The 17924-nt window shown below is 37.6% G+C and overlaps 1 protein-coding gene across 4 annotated transcripts in view; it reads right to left on the bottom strand.

The window, feature by feature from the left end:
* Window positions 1-1191: 1191 nt before the first annotated feature.
* LOC128706569 (uncharacterized) overlaps window positions 1192-17924 on the bottom strand; it is a 516652-nt gene continuing 499919 nt past the window's right edge. For all 4 annotated transcript variants that reach the window (XM_070087824.1, XM_070087841.1, XM_070087835.1 and 1 more), the window contains one exon: window positions 1192-3000. In XM_070087824.1, coding sequence (XP_069943925.1) covers window positions 2926-3000 — 75 coding nt within the window. In that variant the 3' untranslated portion in view covers window positions 1192-2925. The remainder of the gene's footprint in view (window positions 3001-17924) is intronic.

The following is a 17924-nucleotide window of genomic DNA, read 5'->3' on the forward strand; positions in this document are numbered from 1 at the left end:
GTCATACGCCTTTTCCAAATCCATAAATGCCACAAAGACCTCTTTAGCCTTATCTAAATACTGTTCACTTATATGTTTCACTGTAAACACCTGGTCCACACACCCCCTACCTTATTTATATATATATATTTATATATATTTATATATATATATATATATATATATATATATATATATATATATATATATATATATATATACTACTAGGTAGTAGGTTGGTAAACAGCAACCGCCCAGGGAGGTACTACCGTCCTGCCAAGTGAGTGTACAACGAAAGCCTGTAATTGTTTTACATGATGGTAGGATTGCTGGTGTCTTTTGTCTGTCTCATAAACATGCAAGATTTCAGGTATGTCTTGCTACTTCTACTTGCATTTAGGTCACACTACACATACATGTACAAGCACATATATACACACACACACCCCTCTGGGTTTTCTTCTATTTTCTTTCTAGTTCTTGTTCTTGTTTATTTCCTCTTACCTCCATGGGGAAGTGGAACAGAATTCTTCCTCCGTAAGCCATGCGTGTTGTAAGAGGCAACTAAAATGCCGGGAGCAAGGGGCTAGTAACCCCTTCTCCTGTATATATTACTAAATTTAAAAAGAGAAACTTTAGTTTTTTCTTTTGGGCCACCCCGCCTCGGTGGGATACGGCTGGTATGTTGAAAGAAGATATATATATATATATATATATATATATATATATATATATATATATATATATATATATAAATAAATTATATATATATATATATATATATATATAAATTATATATAATTATTAATATATATATATATATATATATATAAATTATATATATATATATATATATATAAATTATATATATATATATAAATTATATATATAAATTATATATATATATATAAATTATATATAATTATTAATATATATATATATAAATTATATAAATTATATATATATATATATATATATATATATATATATATATATATATATATATATAAATTATATATATATATATATATATATATATATATATATATATGTATATATATATATATATATATATAAATGAGTTGCTGCATATACATTTTTCAAGGGTCTTCTTTTGAATTGTGTCATTTCAGTCCAATGAATAGAAGAGCATCTTAAGACTGATTCAAGTGTTTGATTCACCAACTTTTTTGCACAAAGGCTATTAAAGAATTATAATCAACCATAATTTATTAAAAACATTTTTTCTAGAACTCCCCCTCATGGAATTAAAAATAGGCAGACTTAGAGCATTACCCAAGATTTTTATATTAGACAGCCTTCTAGTTGAAAAGACAACTAATGCTGAACTCAAATTTCTTGAAATTTGTTGAACCTATTCAATGCCTTAAATATTAAAAACCACTTCATACCCCCTGATAAAGCATATACTGTACTGTAACCATAAAGCAAATATTATACATGCTTCTTAGGGATTTATTTACACAATATTTACACAACTTACATGGTTTTCTTATCTTTTATCTATTTTCACTGTTCTTTACAATTCGTTAAGAGTACAGATGATATTCAAAATATCTACCATACCTAAAGTTTTTAAAGCCACTTGTGTCACAACTGTTTGCCATGCACATCAAACAGACTTGACCTATGGACCCTTTCATATAAATCCTGATCTGCAAAGTACAAATCATGAAGTATGCTACAACTGTCCATAACAGTTCCATATTCAGATCTTTAAAGCTGAACGTTTGGAAGAGTTATGACAGAAATATTTATTATAAAGAATGCTCATATAATTTCAGGAATATAAAACTACTTTAATTCATATATTACATAACGTGTTGTTTACTTAACTCAGCCCCCTCAGCCACGTTTTCTATTAACTTCAAAGGTCTAAACTGTGTTACAACAATCTATACTAATACTTTTTATACAGTACAATACATATAATTTATCCTGTGCACTATAATCTATATATTTTATGTATTTGTCCTTATTATTGTCTTGATTAACAATATATATTAAAAAGTGGTTCATGTTTTTCTGCATGTTTTAGGTGATAATTCTTAAATAAATCTCTAAAAATGTAAAAAAGCCATTATTGCAAGCATATAATGTACTTTTGGATAGTACATATATGACCATTGTCAGATAAATGTACTTGTTCACCTTATAAAAAGAATTAGCTCAAAACACACCCAATTCGTTTTGTCATAATTATTGTAAAAATAAAATTTCAGAACATAATTTTTATTTATTTACATTTACCATAATAAATCCACAAAAGTGTATCACATAACACATGTCCATCACTTGAATACCAGCCTAACCAACGTTACCACGAAATAAGAGGGGGGAGTGGGGGGGTAGGTCACAAGAATAAAGAGCAGCCTAAAGTCAATGAGTCCTTAGCTTGAATCATTATACAAAATGCTCACTACCTGCTGTTATACTGTTGGTCATCAATGTTCACTTAATGTGCTAGAGCACTATTGGAATTTGAACTTTTCAGAAGGGTAAAAAGTTTGGGCCCTTGTCACTCTACCGCTGGAAGCAGAGTTCACTAAACCTGCACTATTATTAAGTCATTCAGTTTAAAATATACAGGTATGAAATTACAAAAAAGAATTGCATAGTCTTGAAGAAGAGAGTGCAAGTTTGTTGTAAAAAGTTTAACATTTATTTATATTCCATAAAGATGGTGATGGACACATTTATCCAACAATAATTTTTAAATATTAAACAATGTCAATGGCTTTTTTGTTTATTAATTGTACTGGACAGAGCATTCAGATTAATGTCACTGATGAAGACTGTACATAAGAGAAAACTGAAGCTTTCTAAGAATTACTTCAATCCTGATGTGTAATGTATGATAAAAAGAAATAAAGATTTTTGTTTCAGCAGTCACTTGGGCCAAGCTTGTCCTTGATAAAGTTTCTGCTAGGCAACCTGAAGTTTCTGGAAGTTGTTGGCCATTTCAAGAACTTTGCTGTTCCGAGACACAGGCGGGCGAGTCTGAAAGTATGGATGCTGTATTTGTAAAAACAAGATTAAGTGTATTGTATGACTTTCATAGAATTAGTCTAATAAGCTAAAGAGGAAGTTAATTACTACAGGTCGACCATCACTAATCCGGCAATTAGTTATCCAGTTCCATCAGTAATCCGGCACTAATTTCGGCTAGCATAATTTCAAATTTCATCATTTTGTTGACTCAAATCATTACATTGACTCAAATTTCATCATTATACTGATTCAGAAATTGTGCAGATGGTTGTAAATGCACAGCAGCAAGCCAGTGGAGGACAAAGCAGTCATGAAAATGAGGAAGATGTAGCAGTCTCTCTATTGATAGGTTAATTAAGCGTATTCTAACCTAACCACTCTGTAATCTGGTGCTCACTAATCTGGCATACTACAGGTCCCAATGATGCCGGATTAGTGATGGCTGACCTGTAAGAGTAAATTCTTTAAAAATTTGGGATACTCAAGGACCATTTCTGTGATGGATTCTAAAAAAATGAATCAAGCCATGCTAGTATCTAAAAAGTATTAAGCTACTCTACCCATTTATACACCATGCAACTATGTGCATTACTGTTATTATTCTTACAATATTCCTGGGAAAGCACAAAACCTGTAGGGATTAAATAGTGCCTGGGGAATGGGAGGTAATCAGCTTTAATCCAAGGAAGGAAGGGTAGCCCCAATTCCTTGATTAAGACGTCTACATTGAGGTGTTCCTTTCCCAATGAAGGGTGCAAAAGTCATAACAGAAATTTGACCCTGTCTGTCACTGTGGCAGTGACCTGTATAAACAGGAAGCAAATAGTTTTCATGGTTTTATCTTGTATGCTCATTCTCTCATATTTAACAGCTTGTTGTTGACAGAAGATTCTCCAGATTACTTACATAATGTACAAAGCTTTATAAAATTCAAGTGGGGAGTTCTGTATGATGAAGTCAACTGACTGAATCAGAATCACACACTCAGTGGCAGTAAGGTCTGTGCTCCTCTATTTTACATTCACCAGTGGTTTCTAACAACCCTGTGATGGCCTAGCAAAGACTTACATAACACTAACATACTTGGATACCCAGAATGAGATAAATCAGCTGCAAAAATCACCCAAATCTACATCACCTGACCATTTACCCCACTGCCAAGTGAAGTGAATCTTCTCAACATCTATCCACTACCCATACTTAATAAACCACCTGACCCCCTCTGTCATTGGCCAGGGTTCAGGGCAGCAAAAGAAGATCCAGTAAACAACCCAGGACTGATAACACAGGCGAGGAAAACATTACTATAAGTACACCGTCTCCTCCCAGCAAGAAGGACACAACCCTTACCTCCCACACCTCCCACTCCTACCCTCGCAATACTCACCAAACATCAACAAACATGGCTGCCACCCCAAACAATGAAGATAACTCCTTCTGTGGATTCATCAATTTCGAGATACAAGACCCAGAGGTGGCTAAATTCATCAGGATACAGGATCAAAAAATTGCCATGTTAACCTGAGAAATGCAGGAACTAAAAACCTCAAATGACATGCTCACTTGGGAAGTGCAGCAACTAAAAACCACCAATGCTCAGTACCATGACAAAATCAGAACAAAGTAACAACCACACTTAGACTAAGGATACTATCAACCTCCTCAGAGAGCAAGTCACTAAACTCAATACCCACCTCAAAGAAGAAAGATCATGAGTGGATCTCCAACAGTGCTTTGCGAGGGATGGGAAAATTGTTGTCAGGAAAGAACTCACTGGAAAGAGGTATTTTATTTCTACTGAATACGAACTAAAAAAATTCCTAGGTGATGCTGGTCTGAGTCAATAAGATGCAGTTTATACCCACTGTCCACGAGCAGTGTTATGAACCACTCTAACTGTTATATACTGCTATTATTGTTAGGTAAGACACATATGCAACAGTTAGGTATCTTTATTATGAAACGTTTCACCTACACAGTAGGCTTCTTCAGTCAAGTACAGAAAAGTTGATAGAAGCAGAAGATACTTGAAGACGATGTAATCAGTCCATCACCCTTAAAGTATTGAGGTGGTCAGTCCCTCAGTCTGGAGAAGAGCATTGTTCCACAGTATGAAACAATATGGAGAAGAAGTGACAGGATGGAGCTTTTTATAGTGCCAAGAGGTGAGACGTAGGCCACTAGGAGAGGTAAGAACTCAGATGTTGAGAAGTCAGGTTCCTAAGATACCTAACTGTTGCATATGTGTCTTACCTAACAACCTGTCGGTATTTTATACCATTTTAATGTTCAATCTGTCAGACACTGCAACACAAGGGTATCTTGGTACAGACCTGCAATCAACTTCGACAACTTCCACTAGTGAGAGGGGCTGGATTTGAGAGGGACCTGACTTCTCAACATCTGAGTTCTTACCTCTCCTAGTGGCCTACGTCTCACCTCTTGGCGCTATAAAAAGCTCCATCCTGTCACTTCTTCTCCATATTGTTTCATACTATGGAACAATGCTCTTCTCCAGACTGAGGGACTGACCACCTCAATACTTTAAGGGTGATGGACTGATTACATCGTCTTCAAGTATCTTCTGCTTCTATCAACTTTTCTGTACTTGACTGAAGAAGCCTACTGTGTAGGCGAAACGTTTCATAATAAAGATACCTAACTGTTGCATATGTGTCTTACCTAACAACCTGTTGGTATTTTATACCATTTTAATGTTCAATCTGTCAGACACTGCAACACAAGGGTATCTTGGTACAGACCTGCAATCAACTTCGACAACTTCCACTAGTGAGAGGGGCTGCATTTGAGAGGGACCTGACTTCTCAACATCTGAGTTCTTACCTCTCCTAGTGGCCTACGTCTCACCTCTTGGCGCTATAAAAAGCTCCATCCTGTCACTTCTTCTCCATATTGTTTCATACTATGGAACAATGCTCTTCTCCAGACTGAGGGACTGACCACCTCAATACTTTAAGGGTGATGGACTGATTACATCGTCTTCAAGTATCTTCTGCTTCTATCAACTTTTCTGTACTTGACTGAAGAAGCCTACTGTGTAGGCGAAACGTTTCATAATAAAGATACCTAACTGTTGCATATGTGTCTTACCTAACAACCTGTCGGTATTTTATACCATTTTAATGTTCAAACTGCTATTATTCTCTAAAATCCTAGTATTTTCATACTACTGTTACTTTCTTGTCTATTCCTACTACTATTTTTGCCTAACTCACAGCTGTCAACTGTCTTATATTTTCAACCACTCTACCTCATAGTTTTAGTTGTTATTAATCACTACAAGATCACCATCCTGCTTATTTAGAAAAGTATACAGTAGGGCCCCACTTCATGGCATTTCACCTTATGGTGTTCCACTAATATTACCAAAACTCCTGCCTGACTTATGTGGTCACCGCATGTTACCCGGTTTGTTTACATTCGCCGTGAACACAACTCTCCATTATGTCTGGAAACTTTCCAAAATTTCAAGTGCTTTAATCCTTTGAAGGTCCAAGCCATAGATCTATGCCGTGTCTACAGGGTCCAGGAATTTAAAAAAAAAATTTTTTATTTTTTCTTATAAAATGGTAATCTTTTTCTGAAGGTAATAAAAGAAAAAGTACAAAATTTGATGAAAAACTGATGAAATTACACTATCACAAATTTTATCGCATCAGTGATTTTGCTCGCTTTGATTCCTATTTTAGGCCAATTACATTATTCCTGTTGAACAAATTCTTAGCTATTTCACTAATATTCCTTCTATTTTATCGACTGGGCACAAGACACTGCCCAATTAACCATTTCAACTACCCAATAAAGTGAACAGCAATTGGTAATTTGGCCAATTTCACACACAGTTTAAAATATTCCAGTTTCAAAATAGGGTCCAGAATAAACAATGCAGCATTCCTGATACTAAAAATAACATTTCCTCTGTTTATTGGTTATGTTTTCAGGCTTTACAAATGAATTCCATTTTGATTTTTTATTTATATAAAAAATTCTTATTTACACCAAAAAATAGAAGATTTACTGTTATGCATTATTGTAATAATTGTATAAATAATATCAGTACGTTAGAACTACCAGCTGACACGTATTGAACATGTGACGTCATTTGATGACTCTTGAACATTGGAAAAAAACAAACATTTCTGCTATGTTGAGCTTAATTTCAAGCTAATTTTCAGTATGAAAACCAATCAAGATCATCTCTATTTCTGTAATATATCTTTCATTCTACCAAATTAGACCAAGAATCCGTGAATACAACCCATACAAAAATACACTGTAAAGTAGGTGTTTTAATCCAAAAACATTGTAGCAGTTTTTTTCTTGTGCACTGCGTGCTGCAGGATTTGTTTTATATGGTGCACAATTACCACACACATCCATTCTTTCATATCTAGGCCCAAATTTACTACTCACAGCTTATCTGAGTGAGCTGAGCTCATGGCATAGAACTATGGCTTGGACTCTCAAAGGGTTAAAGCTATTTCATATTTTATATATACATACTCTGATAATTATACTTATGTGTACCTGTACCTAAATAACGTTGCACACTGTGCTGGCATGCAGGTACATGTTAAAAATCACTAGTCTTGAAGATACCATATTAATTCGTTCCAGACACCCAGAAGTATCAACAACAATTTTTTTTTTTACCTAAAAGATAGGTTTACATGCACAAAAGAATGAACATTCAACATGACAGTTATTTTATTGAAGGCTGTTGTTGATGAATGGAAGACAGGGAGGAGGAGAGAGGGAAGAGAGGTTATTGTTTGGAAGGGGAATCCCCCTCCATAAGGACTCTAGGTCACTTCAGGGGTCACTTTCCTAGCATAAATATAGATTTACATGCAGAAAAAAATGCCAAATAAATGTACAGCACTAATAAAATGTATAAATGAACATTATAATAAGGGTAGTTGATGAGTGGAACGGTCTGCCTAGTAGAGTGATTGAAGCTAAAACATTGGGTAGTTTTAAATTTAGGTTGGATAAATACATGAGTGAGAGGGGTTGGATATGAGTCGGACTTGCACCCGAGCTTATTGCTTGGGTAGCATTTGTTTTGTTAGTGGATTGGATTTGTGAAGGACCGGCCTAGTATGGGCCAACAGGCTTATTGCAGTGTTCCTCCTTTCTTATGTTATAAAAGCTATGGCTTGGGTAGTTTAAAATTTAGGTTGGATAAATACACGAGTGAGAGGGGTTGAATTTGAGTCGGACTTGACTTGCACCTGACCTTATTGCTTGGGTAGCATTTGTTCTGTTAGTGGGTTGGATTTGTGAAGGACCTGCCTAGTATGGGCCAGCAGGCCTACTGCAGTGTTCCTCATTTCTTATGTTCTTATTGAAGACTTGTTTGTGTGAGGGAGGGATGGCAAGTTTATTGTTGGAGAATATGACACTAATATCAACTCTATGGCTTATTTATCTATCACAATTCAACTAATATGACATAATAAACAATATTAATAACATAGAAACATGGAATATACTCTAGAATGAATAAAATAAGTCATTACGTATGTCACGAGAGGTGTTGTGTTGTTGTTGGGTATATAAGGGCCACTGAGAGTAAGCCGTCCCTAATGGTGGTGAAGCAGCAGGTGAGGCGGTGGTGTTTTCTGTAGCCCTATATAACTCCAACAACATTGGAGGAGTTAGCAGAATCGCTGAATCACTAAAGAAAGAACCCTCTACCACCATCACTACCACCTTCTACCACTATTACAACTGTTACCACCATCACTACTACCTTCTACCACCATCACCCACTATCACAACTGCTTCCACTCTAACACCACCACCTTTGTATTTTTCTACAAACTTTTTCACAAATTATATGTGTTTCTCACATTCTTTACCAAAGGGCTGGCACTAGAAGCTTTCTTTGGAACCATGGTAGCTTATTTAGCACTTGCAAGCACTAAAATCAATGGAATATTATGAAATATTTCGTAGGAGCAAGTGAGGGGACCGTCGTTCACTGGTAAACAATGGCACACTGGCTGGGAAGGCAGGCCCAGGCGGTTCAGAGTGTGAGTACGCGTCCCAGACGAAGGACGATTAGCGAGTTAACGGACCATTTGCGAGCCAATGTTTAGACGAAATAACGGGACTATTTCCGGAATGGACGACTTTCAGGTTGGACGATTATTGAGGGACCACTGTAATCTGAAATGACCGTATTAATGGAATGCCGTAAAGCAAAACGCCGTAAAGCAGGGCCCTACTGTATAATAATAATAACGATAGAGCTTCAGTTCCTTAACCCTTTGAGGGTCGACAGGCCCTCTCCGAAACTCGTTCTCAGGGTCGGCCAAATTTAAAAAAAAAAAAAAATTATTTTTTCTTATGAAAAGATAGAGAATCTTTTCCTGATCATAAAGACACCAAAAGTTTGAAATTTGATAGAAAACTTACGGAATTATGCTCTCACAAAGTTAGCGGTCTCGGCGATGTTTACGCATCGGCGATTTTGCCCACTTTGAGCCCCATTTTCGGCCAATTTCACTGTACTAGTCGACAAAAAACATGAATATTTCGCTAGAACTCTATTTTTTCTATCGAATGGGTGCAAGAAACCACTCATTTATGAAATTCAACTATCCAGTACAGTGGTCAGAATTTAGCAATTTTGCCAATTTCACACAAATTTCAAAAGATGCCAATTTCGGAATAGGGTCCAGAATAAACAAGAAAGACATTCCTGGCACTAAAATGACATTTCCTCTAGTCATTATTCACGTCTCAAGGCCCCTCTTATATTCTTTTGCTTTCCACTTTGAATTTTTATTTTCACAAAAAATATAAGATTTACTGTTATGCAGACTACTGCATTAGTGTAAAAAATGGTATAAATATTATTGGTGCACTTGTGAAAGAATATTAGACTCGCCAGTTGACGTGTATTGCACGCTTGGCACGATTTGTTTACTTTTGAAGTTTGGTAAAAATCGAACATTTCTGCTACTTTGAGCTCAATTTCAAGGCACCTTTCTTTGTAAAACCAGTCAAAATCATCTCAATTTCAGTAATATGTCTTCCATTCTATAAAATGAGACCAAGAAAACTAGAATACAACAATAAATACCATACGAAAATACACTGCAAAGTCGCTGATTTATTAAAAAAAAATGGTCAAAGTTTTTTTTTTCTCATTATGCACTGTGTGCTGCAGGATTTTTTTTAGACTGTGCACACTGACCACATAGACCCATTCTTTCATATGAAGGCCTACCAGCTTTCTCCCACTAGATTTGAGGCCGCTAGAATTTATGAGTACTAGTACGTCAAAAACCCCTACGCGTAAGACGTACTAGTACGACGAAAACCCTCAAAGGGTTAAATTAAAAATAATAATAATAATAATAATAATAATAATAATATGATAATATTACTATTATTGTAATAATGACAGAGCTTCAGTTCCCTAAATTAATAATAACAACAATAATAATATATTATTATTATTAATGATAGAGCTTCAGTTCCCTAAATTAATAATAATAATAATAACAATAATAATAATACATAATACATACATAACAATTATTCAGAATCCTGCTGTAAGATGGCACAACTGATGACAAAACATCGTACACGTTTACATCGCTATGGGAGCAGTTCTCTTGTGCTTGTTTGCATCTTTTTACAGTCATTTGGCCAAATTTCTTTTTTCTAACCAGGGGTCCTAAGAAAATAAGTGCAAAGAACAGTGCTGAGAAGAAAAAGATGATTTCCATGGACTTAACCAGGCAATACATCATACACTGCACCCTCAACATCCCCCACCCTCAACACCCCCCACCATCAGCATCCTTGAGTATTTTCTAGGTATATATTATGTACATATCTCTCTCTCCTCTGCTCCAGCGAATACATGTTCAAGACTTGTAGGCATTCCCAGTAGTTTAGGTGCTTTACAGGCTCAATGTGAGCCATAAACGATCTCTATTTGTTACAGCTCCGATATTTCTCCTGCTCTGAATGGGGCCGTCAGCACTGAGCAATATTCTAAGTGTGGGAGCACTAGCGATTTCAAGAGTGTCACCATCGGCATTATTTCCCTTGTTTTGAAAGTTCTCAACATCCACCCCGTCATCTTCCTGGCTGTCGTGATCTTTGTCTTGTTATGATCTTTAAAAGAAAGGTTCACCGACATACTTATTCCCAGGTCTTTTACGCATTCCTTATGTTCTATTTGGTGGCCCTCTTGAGTTTTGTATATAGTGTTCCTTTTGAGTTCTTCATTCTTTCCATACCTAAGCAGCTGGAACTTGTCACCACTGAACGTCATGTTGTTCTCCACTGCCCACTGGAAAACCCTGTTTATGTCTTCCTGTACTTTCTCAGTGTACTCTACTGTAGTGACTTCCATGCTTATTTTAGTGTCATCTGTAAATGATGATACAAAAGTGTGCCGGGTGTTTTTGTCTATGTCTGCTATGAGGATAAAAAACATGAAAGGTGCCAGGACAGTGCCTTGGGGCACTGAGCGTTTGACCTTGCTGATGCTAGATCTTTCCCTGTTCCATACTACGTTTTGTGTTGTGTGCTAGAAACCTGAAAATCCATCTGCCTACCTTCCCCGTAATGCCCATGGCCTTCATTTTGTGCGCTATCACTCCATGATCACATTTGTCAAATGCCTTTGCAAAATCTGCGTAAATCACATCTGTGTTTTGGTTGTCTACCAATGCCTCCGTAATTCTGTCATAATGGTTCAGCAGCTGTGACAGGCATGATTGTCATACTCTAAAACCATGCTGGTTCAGGTTATGTTGGTTGTGCTGCTTAATGAAATTTGTAATCTGCCGTCTCATCACTCTTTTGAAGATTTTTATGATGTGCAAGGTTAGGGCTACTGGTCTGTAATTTTTAGCTAGTGTTCTACTACCTCCCTTATGCAAAGGAGCTATGTCTGCCTCTGGTATTTCACTTAGATCTAAGCTCTTTCTCCAAAGAATACTGAGGGCTCATGCTAGTGATACTTTGAACTTCTTTATAAACAGAGCATTCCATGAATCTGGTCCAGGTGCTGAGTGAGTGGGCATGTTTTCCATTTCTTTTTCGATAACTATGGGATTTGTACTAATGTCAGTTAGTTGGTCTGTGCGGCCTTCTTCTGGAGTGAAAAATATTTCTGCATTTTCTACCTTGCTGTCATTTAGTGGGTTGCTGAACACTGACTCATACTGTTCTTTTAGGATTTCACTCATTTCCTGTTCGTCATCAGTATACGAGTCTCCTCTCAGTAGTGGTCCAATTCTACAAGTACAGTTCTTAGCTTGGATTTTGCGTAGGAATAGAAATATTTTGGGTTTCTTGCAATATCCTGTATGGCCCTTATTTCCCTTTGTACTTCTTCTGTGAGGTATGACATCCTAAGTTTTTAAGCAATTCAGTAACCTGTTTTCTTCTTCTGTACCATCCCCTACGCTCTCTCTCTATATCTGATCTTCTTCTGGGTTTCCTCAATGGTACATGCTTCATACATACCTTGTATGCTTCTGTATTCAGCTTCTCTACGCATTCGTGGGGATTTAGGTCGCTCATGTCTGATTTCCAGGGTATGTCTGATATTTCTTGCTTTATTTTTTCCCAGTCATTTCTGTGGCTGTTAAAATTAAACTTACTGAACATCCCGTCTCTAACATTAGTGACGCAGTTTCCTAACCTTGAGTTAATACTTGTTTGAACCTCTATGATGTTATGATCAGAGTACAGGTACCATCCGACTTAAGACCGAGCTTGGTTCTGACCAACCTGTCGTAAGTCGAAATGGACATAAGTCGAACCTTACTACTAAATATCAACATCACATTTTTGTAATGACTTTATTTTATTGCTTTATTTTGGTATTTCATGTTTTACTTTACTTTTTATGCTGTTAGTACTGTATTTTATACTGTAAGGTTTAGGATAAACACTGTGTACAACACAAATAGTTGTTTATTTCCCAGAAATCTGGCATAAAAAACACGGTCGTAAGTCGAGTGGTTGTATGTTGAGCAGGTCGTAAGTTGGATGGTAGGTGTATATTGCTTTTGTAACTGTTATGTCCCTGATCAGTTCCTCGTTCTTTGTGAATATCAAATCCAAGGTATTTTCATTTCTAGTGGAATCAATTACTTGTTGGTTTAAAGAGTACTTTTCACAAAGCCTGATTAGTTCCCTGGTATGTACCTGCTGAGCCAGGCTGCTTCATGGAGATATTTCTGGTATAACATTACATTGTGCCATCTTCCATTTTACATGAGGGAGATTAAAATCTTCAAGGAGTAAAATATTTGGTGTGAGATTTTCTAGCCTATCCAGATAGCTATATATCTTCCTTACCTGATCTGTAAATTCCTCAGCAGTTGCTGATGGTGGTTTGTATACTAGGATAATTACTAAATTCCTATTTTCAACTTTAATGCCTAGAATTTCTACTATATCATTCATAGAGTTCAGTACTTTTGTGCAACAGAAAGTATCCTTTACATAGATTCCTACTCCTCCCTGTGACCTATTAATTCTATCACATCTAAAAATGTTGTAGTTTTCTGTCTTTATCTCTCCATCAAAAACATCCTTGTACAGTGGACCCCCGCATAACGATCACCTCCGAATGCGACCAATTATGTAAGTGTATTTATGTAAGTGCGTTTGTACGTGTATGTTTGGGGGTCTGAAATGGACTAATCTACTTCACAATATTCCTTATGGGAATAAATTCGGTCAGTACTGGCACCTGAACATACTTCTGGAGTGAAAAAATATCGTTAACCGGGGGTCCACTGTATGTGTTTCTGTAAATGCTCCAAACATGGCATTTGCTTCTGTTAGGAGCTCACTGACATAACTAACTTTTGTCATTTTTATTTGATTTCAAAACCTGAATATTTGCAAATATGAAGCAGGAATTACCATTTGGGATGTTTTGTTTCACTTTGTGTTTCATTAGTACCACTGGTGATGTACACGCCCCTGGTTTCTCCAGTAATGGCTTCGCGTTTGGTTGCTTATTCGCCCTTGATGGGCTGGTGCCTAGTTTGGTATGCCCCATTTTACTGTCCACCTGTCCTCTCTGTACCATTCCCCATTTGTCTCTTCCTTTGGTTCAACCTTCTCTCTTTTTGTTGCTGTTCAATTTCCCTTTCTCTGTTAACTCTGTAGTGCCGCATTCCTTTTACATGGTGGTCAGGCATTTCTCTATCTTTCAAGTTGAACCAGGTCTCTGTTATAGCAATAATATCTATATTACCTGCACTTGCAAGTAATCTTAGCCCATCTATCTTATTTCTTAGACTCCTACTATTTGTATAGTAAACCTTAAGGGAGCTAGTCACTCATTGCCCTTTACTATCTCTCTTTGTTGAGCAATTGCTTTGCCTTTAATAGCAACTTTATTTTGAATATTGTCTTTTAAACATATCCCTGGGGTATCCTGGCTGTTTTCAACCATAAAGCTGTAGCCTGATTGTTTTCCACAAACACCCATACCTCTATAATTTATCAGTGTAAATTCCTAGACAAGTCATCAATGACCCCCTCAATCGAATTGACTAATGCAACCACTCCAGCCCCAGAAAGATGAGCCCCATCCCTTGCATACATATAATGCTTGCCATAGAATTTGTCCCAGTTATCAATGAATGGGATTGCAAGTTCTTTGCAGTACCTGTCTAGCCAGAAATTTATACCAATTGCTCTAGATATCCATTCAATGCCCACTTCCCTTCTAGGCAAGATGCTACATATGATTGGGATCCCTCACTTAGACCTGACAACTTCTATGGCTGACCTGTACTTATCCAGCAGCTCCTGTCTCCTGCCCTTCCTGATGTCATTTTCACCAGCACTAAGACAGATAATGGACTTGTTCCCATTACCTGACATCATAATATCCACCCTGCTGACTATGTCACCAACACCAGCTCCTGGGAGGCACACCCTCTTTCTGACCTTCCTAGCACAGTCCATATATCTTACCTAAGAATCTCCTACAATTAGAATATTCTTACCTTGATTAGTGTGGGTGTGGGAGCAAGTGTGAGATGGTTGAAGCTGGTGAGGAAAAGGATACCAGCAGTGAGCTAAAGAGTTGCAGCCACTTTCAGTGGCAAGTGGTTTACAGTTCAGGAAGAAGGAAGATAAGGAAGGTTAATAGAGAATATGTGAAGGTAGGAAATCGATTCTCTGTTCTCCAGGATGAGTGTACTTCAGTGGTTAGGGAGTCAGTGGTACTTTAACCTCACTAACCACTGAAGTACACTCATCCTGGAGAACAGAGAATCGATTTCCTACCTTCACATATTCTCTATTAACCTTCCTTATCTTCCTTCCTGAACTGTAAACCACTTGCCACTGAAAGTGGCTGCAACTCTTTAGCTCACTGCTGGTATCCTTTTCCTCACCAGCTCCAACCATCTCACACTTGCTCCCACACCCATCTAGGCAAAGCTTTAGCCTCCTATTTTCCTCCTGAAGAAGCAGAACCTCCTTCTTCAACACTTTAACCTGTGATTCCAAAGCACTACAGCAGGCCATGGTGCTCAGTAACACCCCACGCTAATTCCCAAACAGCTTAGAACACGTGACCTCTGACTGTGTATAGTATTACTTGGGGGGGGAGGGGTAACTGTAGAAAAACATTCCTCTTGTATGTCTTCACTCATAAATAGCGTCACTCGCTTCCAAAAAGTGTGCTGCATGAGAATGGGAGTGTTGCTGTTGTGCATTCTATGCACCAACATGAAGGCAACTTGTACACAATGTAAGGTGTTTGTAATGTGGGGGAAATGTTTCACAAACGCATGCATAATGTGAGATGAACACGTATGAACAGCAAGCAGACAGATATTAATATGCATTTATCTAACCACCCACCACCCATTCACTCTCAGTTTGTTTACATTCTCTGTGAGCTTTGCATCTGTCTCATTGTCTCTTATTTATGATGACATCTAAGAGAGTTGTAATAAAAAGGATTTGTAAGCCTCTTACTTTAAATGCCAAGTTAGAAATTATTAAACTTGGTGAACAAGGTATGTTGGCAGCCGAAATAGAACGTAAGCTTGGTTTGGCTCATCAAAAAGTTAGTACAACTGTGAACTCTAAGGAGAAAGTGTTGAAGGAATTATAAGTGCTACACCACTGAACACTAAAGCTATAAGAAAATGTGATAACCTTATTGCTGATATAGAAAAACTTTTACTTGTGTTGACTGAAGATCAAACTAGTCACAATGTGCTTTTAAACTGAGCCATTATCTATTATTATTATTATTATAATCAAGGGGGAAGCGCTAAACCCGGAGGATTATACAGCGCCTGGGGGGGGGGATGTGGAAGGCATTCAGGCTTAATTCGGGGAACTGGAGCACAGATCCAATTCCCTAAATCAAGAGCCCCTCACCAACATCAAGGAACCTTCCTTGAGGGGAGCCATTATCTAGTCCAAGGCCCCAAGTCTCTTCAATTCTATGAAGATTGAGAAAGGTGAGGAAGCTGCTGAAGATAAAGTCAAAGCTAGCAGAAGCTAGTTTCAAAGGTTTAGAGAAAGATGCCAACTTCACAACATCAAAGTGCAGGGTGCAGCAGCAAGCATCGACATTGTAGCTGCAGAAAATTATCCACACGAGTTAGGTGAGATAATCGAATGTGGTGAATATACTAAGCAACAGATTTTTAATGTGGATGAAACCACAGTATTTTGGAAGGAGATGCCCTTTAGGACATTCACTGCTAAAGAAGAGAAGTCAGTGTCTGGCTTCAAAGCTGCAGAAGACAGGCTAACACTCTTGCTAGGGGATAATGTAGCTGGTATACCTGGAGTATATCTGGAGGGAGCTCTAGGGGTCAACACCCCCATGGCCCAGTCTGTGACCAGGCCTCATGGTGAATCAGGGCCTGATCAACCAGGCTGTTACTGCTGGCCACACGTAATCCAATGTAAGAACCACAGCCTGGCTGGTCACATACTGACTTTAGGTGCCTGTTCAGTGCCTGCTTGAAGACAGCCAAGGGTCTATTGGTAATCCCCCTGATGTATGCTGGGAGGCAGCTGAACAGTCTTGGGCCCCTGACACTTACTGTGTTGTCTCTTATTGTGCTAGTGGCACCCCTGCTTTTCATTGGGGAGATGTTGCACCGTCTGCCAAGCCTTTTGCTTTCGTAGGGAGTGATTTTCATATGCAAATTTGGTACTAGTCCCTCTAGGATTTTCCAGGTGTATATAAACATGTATCTCTCCCTCCTGTATTCTAGGAAGTACAGATTGAGGAACTTCAAGCATTCCCAGTAATTGAGGTGAATTATCAGTTATGCACGCCATGAAGGTTCTCTGTACATTTTCTAGGTCAGCAATTTCACCTGCCTTGAAAGGTGCTGTTAGTGTGCAGCAATATTCCAGCCTAGATAGAACAAGCGACCTGACGAGTGCCATCATGGGCTTGGCATCCCTGGTTTTGAAGGTTGTGGTGATTGAAAGTTAAAACCTATGATGATTTACACTCAGAGAATCCTAAGGCCCTAAAGTATTTTATAAAAGGTAGCCTCCCTGTTTATTATAAATCAAATTCTGAAGCTTAGATGACTGCTGATCTTTTCATAAATTGGTCCAAGAACTATTTTAAACCTACAACTGAGGCTTACCGCAAGGAAAAGAACATTCCTTTTAATGTTTTACTTGTTTTAGACAATGCCCCTGCCCACCCTAGACCTCTAAATGGTGTGTACAAGAAGATAAATGCATTTATGCCTGAAAACACAAATTCATTACTGCAGCCAATGGACCAAGCCTTTAAATCTTATTACCTAAGAAGAACTTGCACTAAGGCTGTAAATTCCTTATGGTGATAAAATGCTTGGGCCTAATTAAAATAAGTTAAAAACCTTTTGGAAAAGTTTCACGATTGGATGGTA

This window comes from Cherax quadricarinatus, chromosome 2, assembly GCF_038502225.1.
Source record: "Cherax quadricarinatus isolate ZL_2023a chromosome 2, ASM3850222v1, whole genome shotgun sequence".
In the NCBI taxonomy this organism is placed as follows: Eukaryota; Metazoa; Arthropoda; class Malacostraca; order Decapoda; family Parastacidae; genus Cherax; species Cherax quadricarinatus.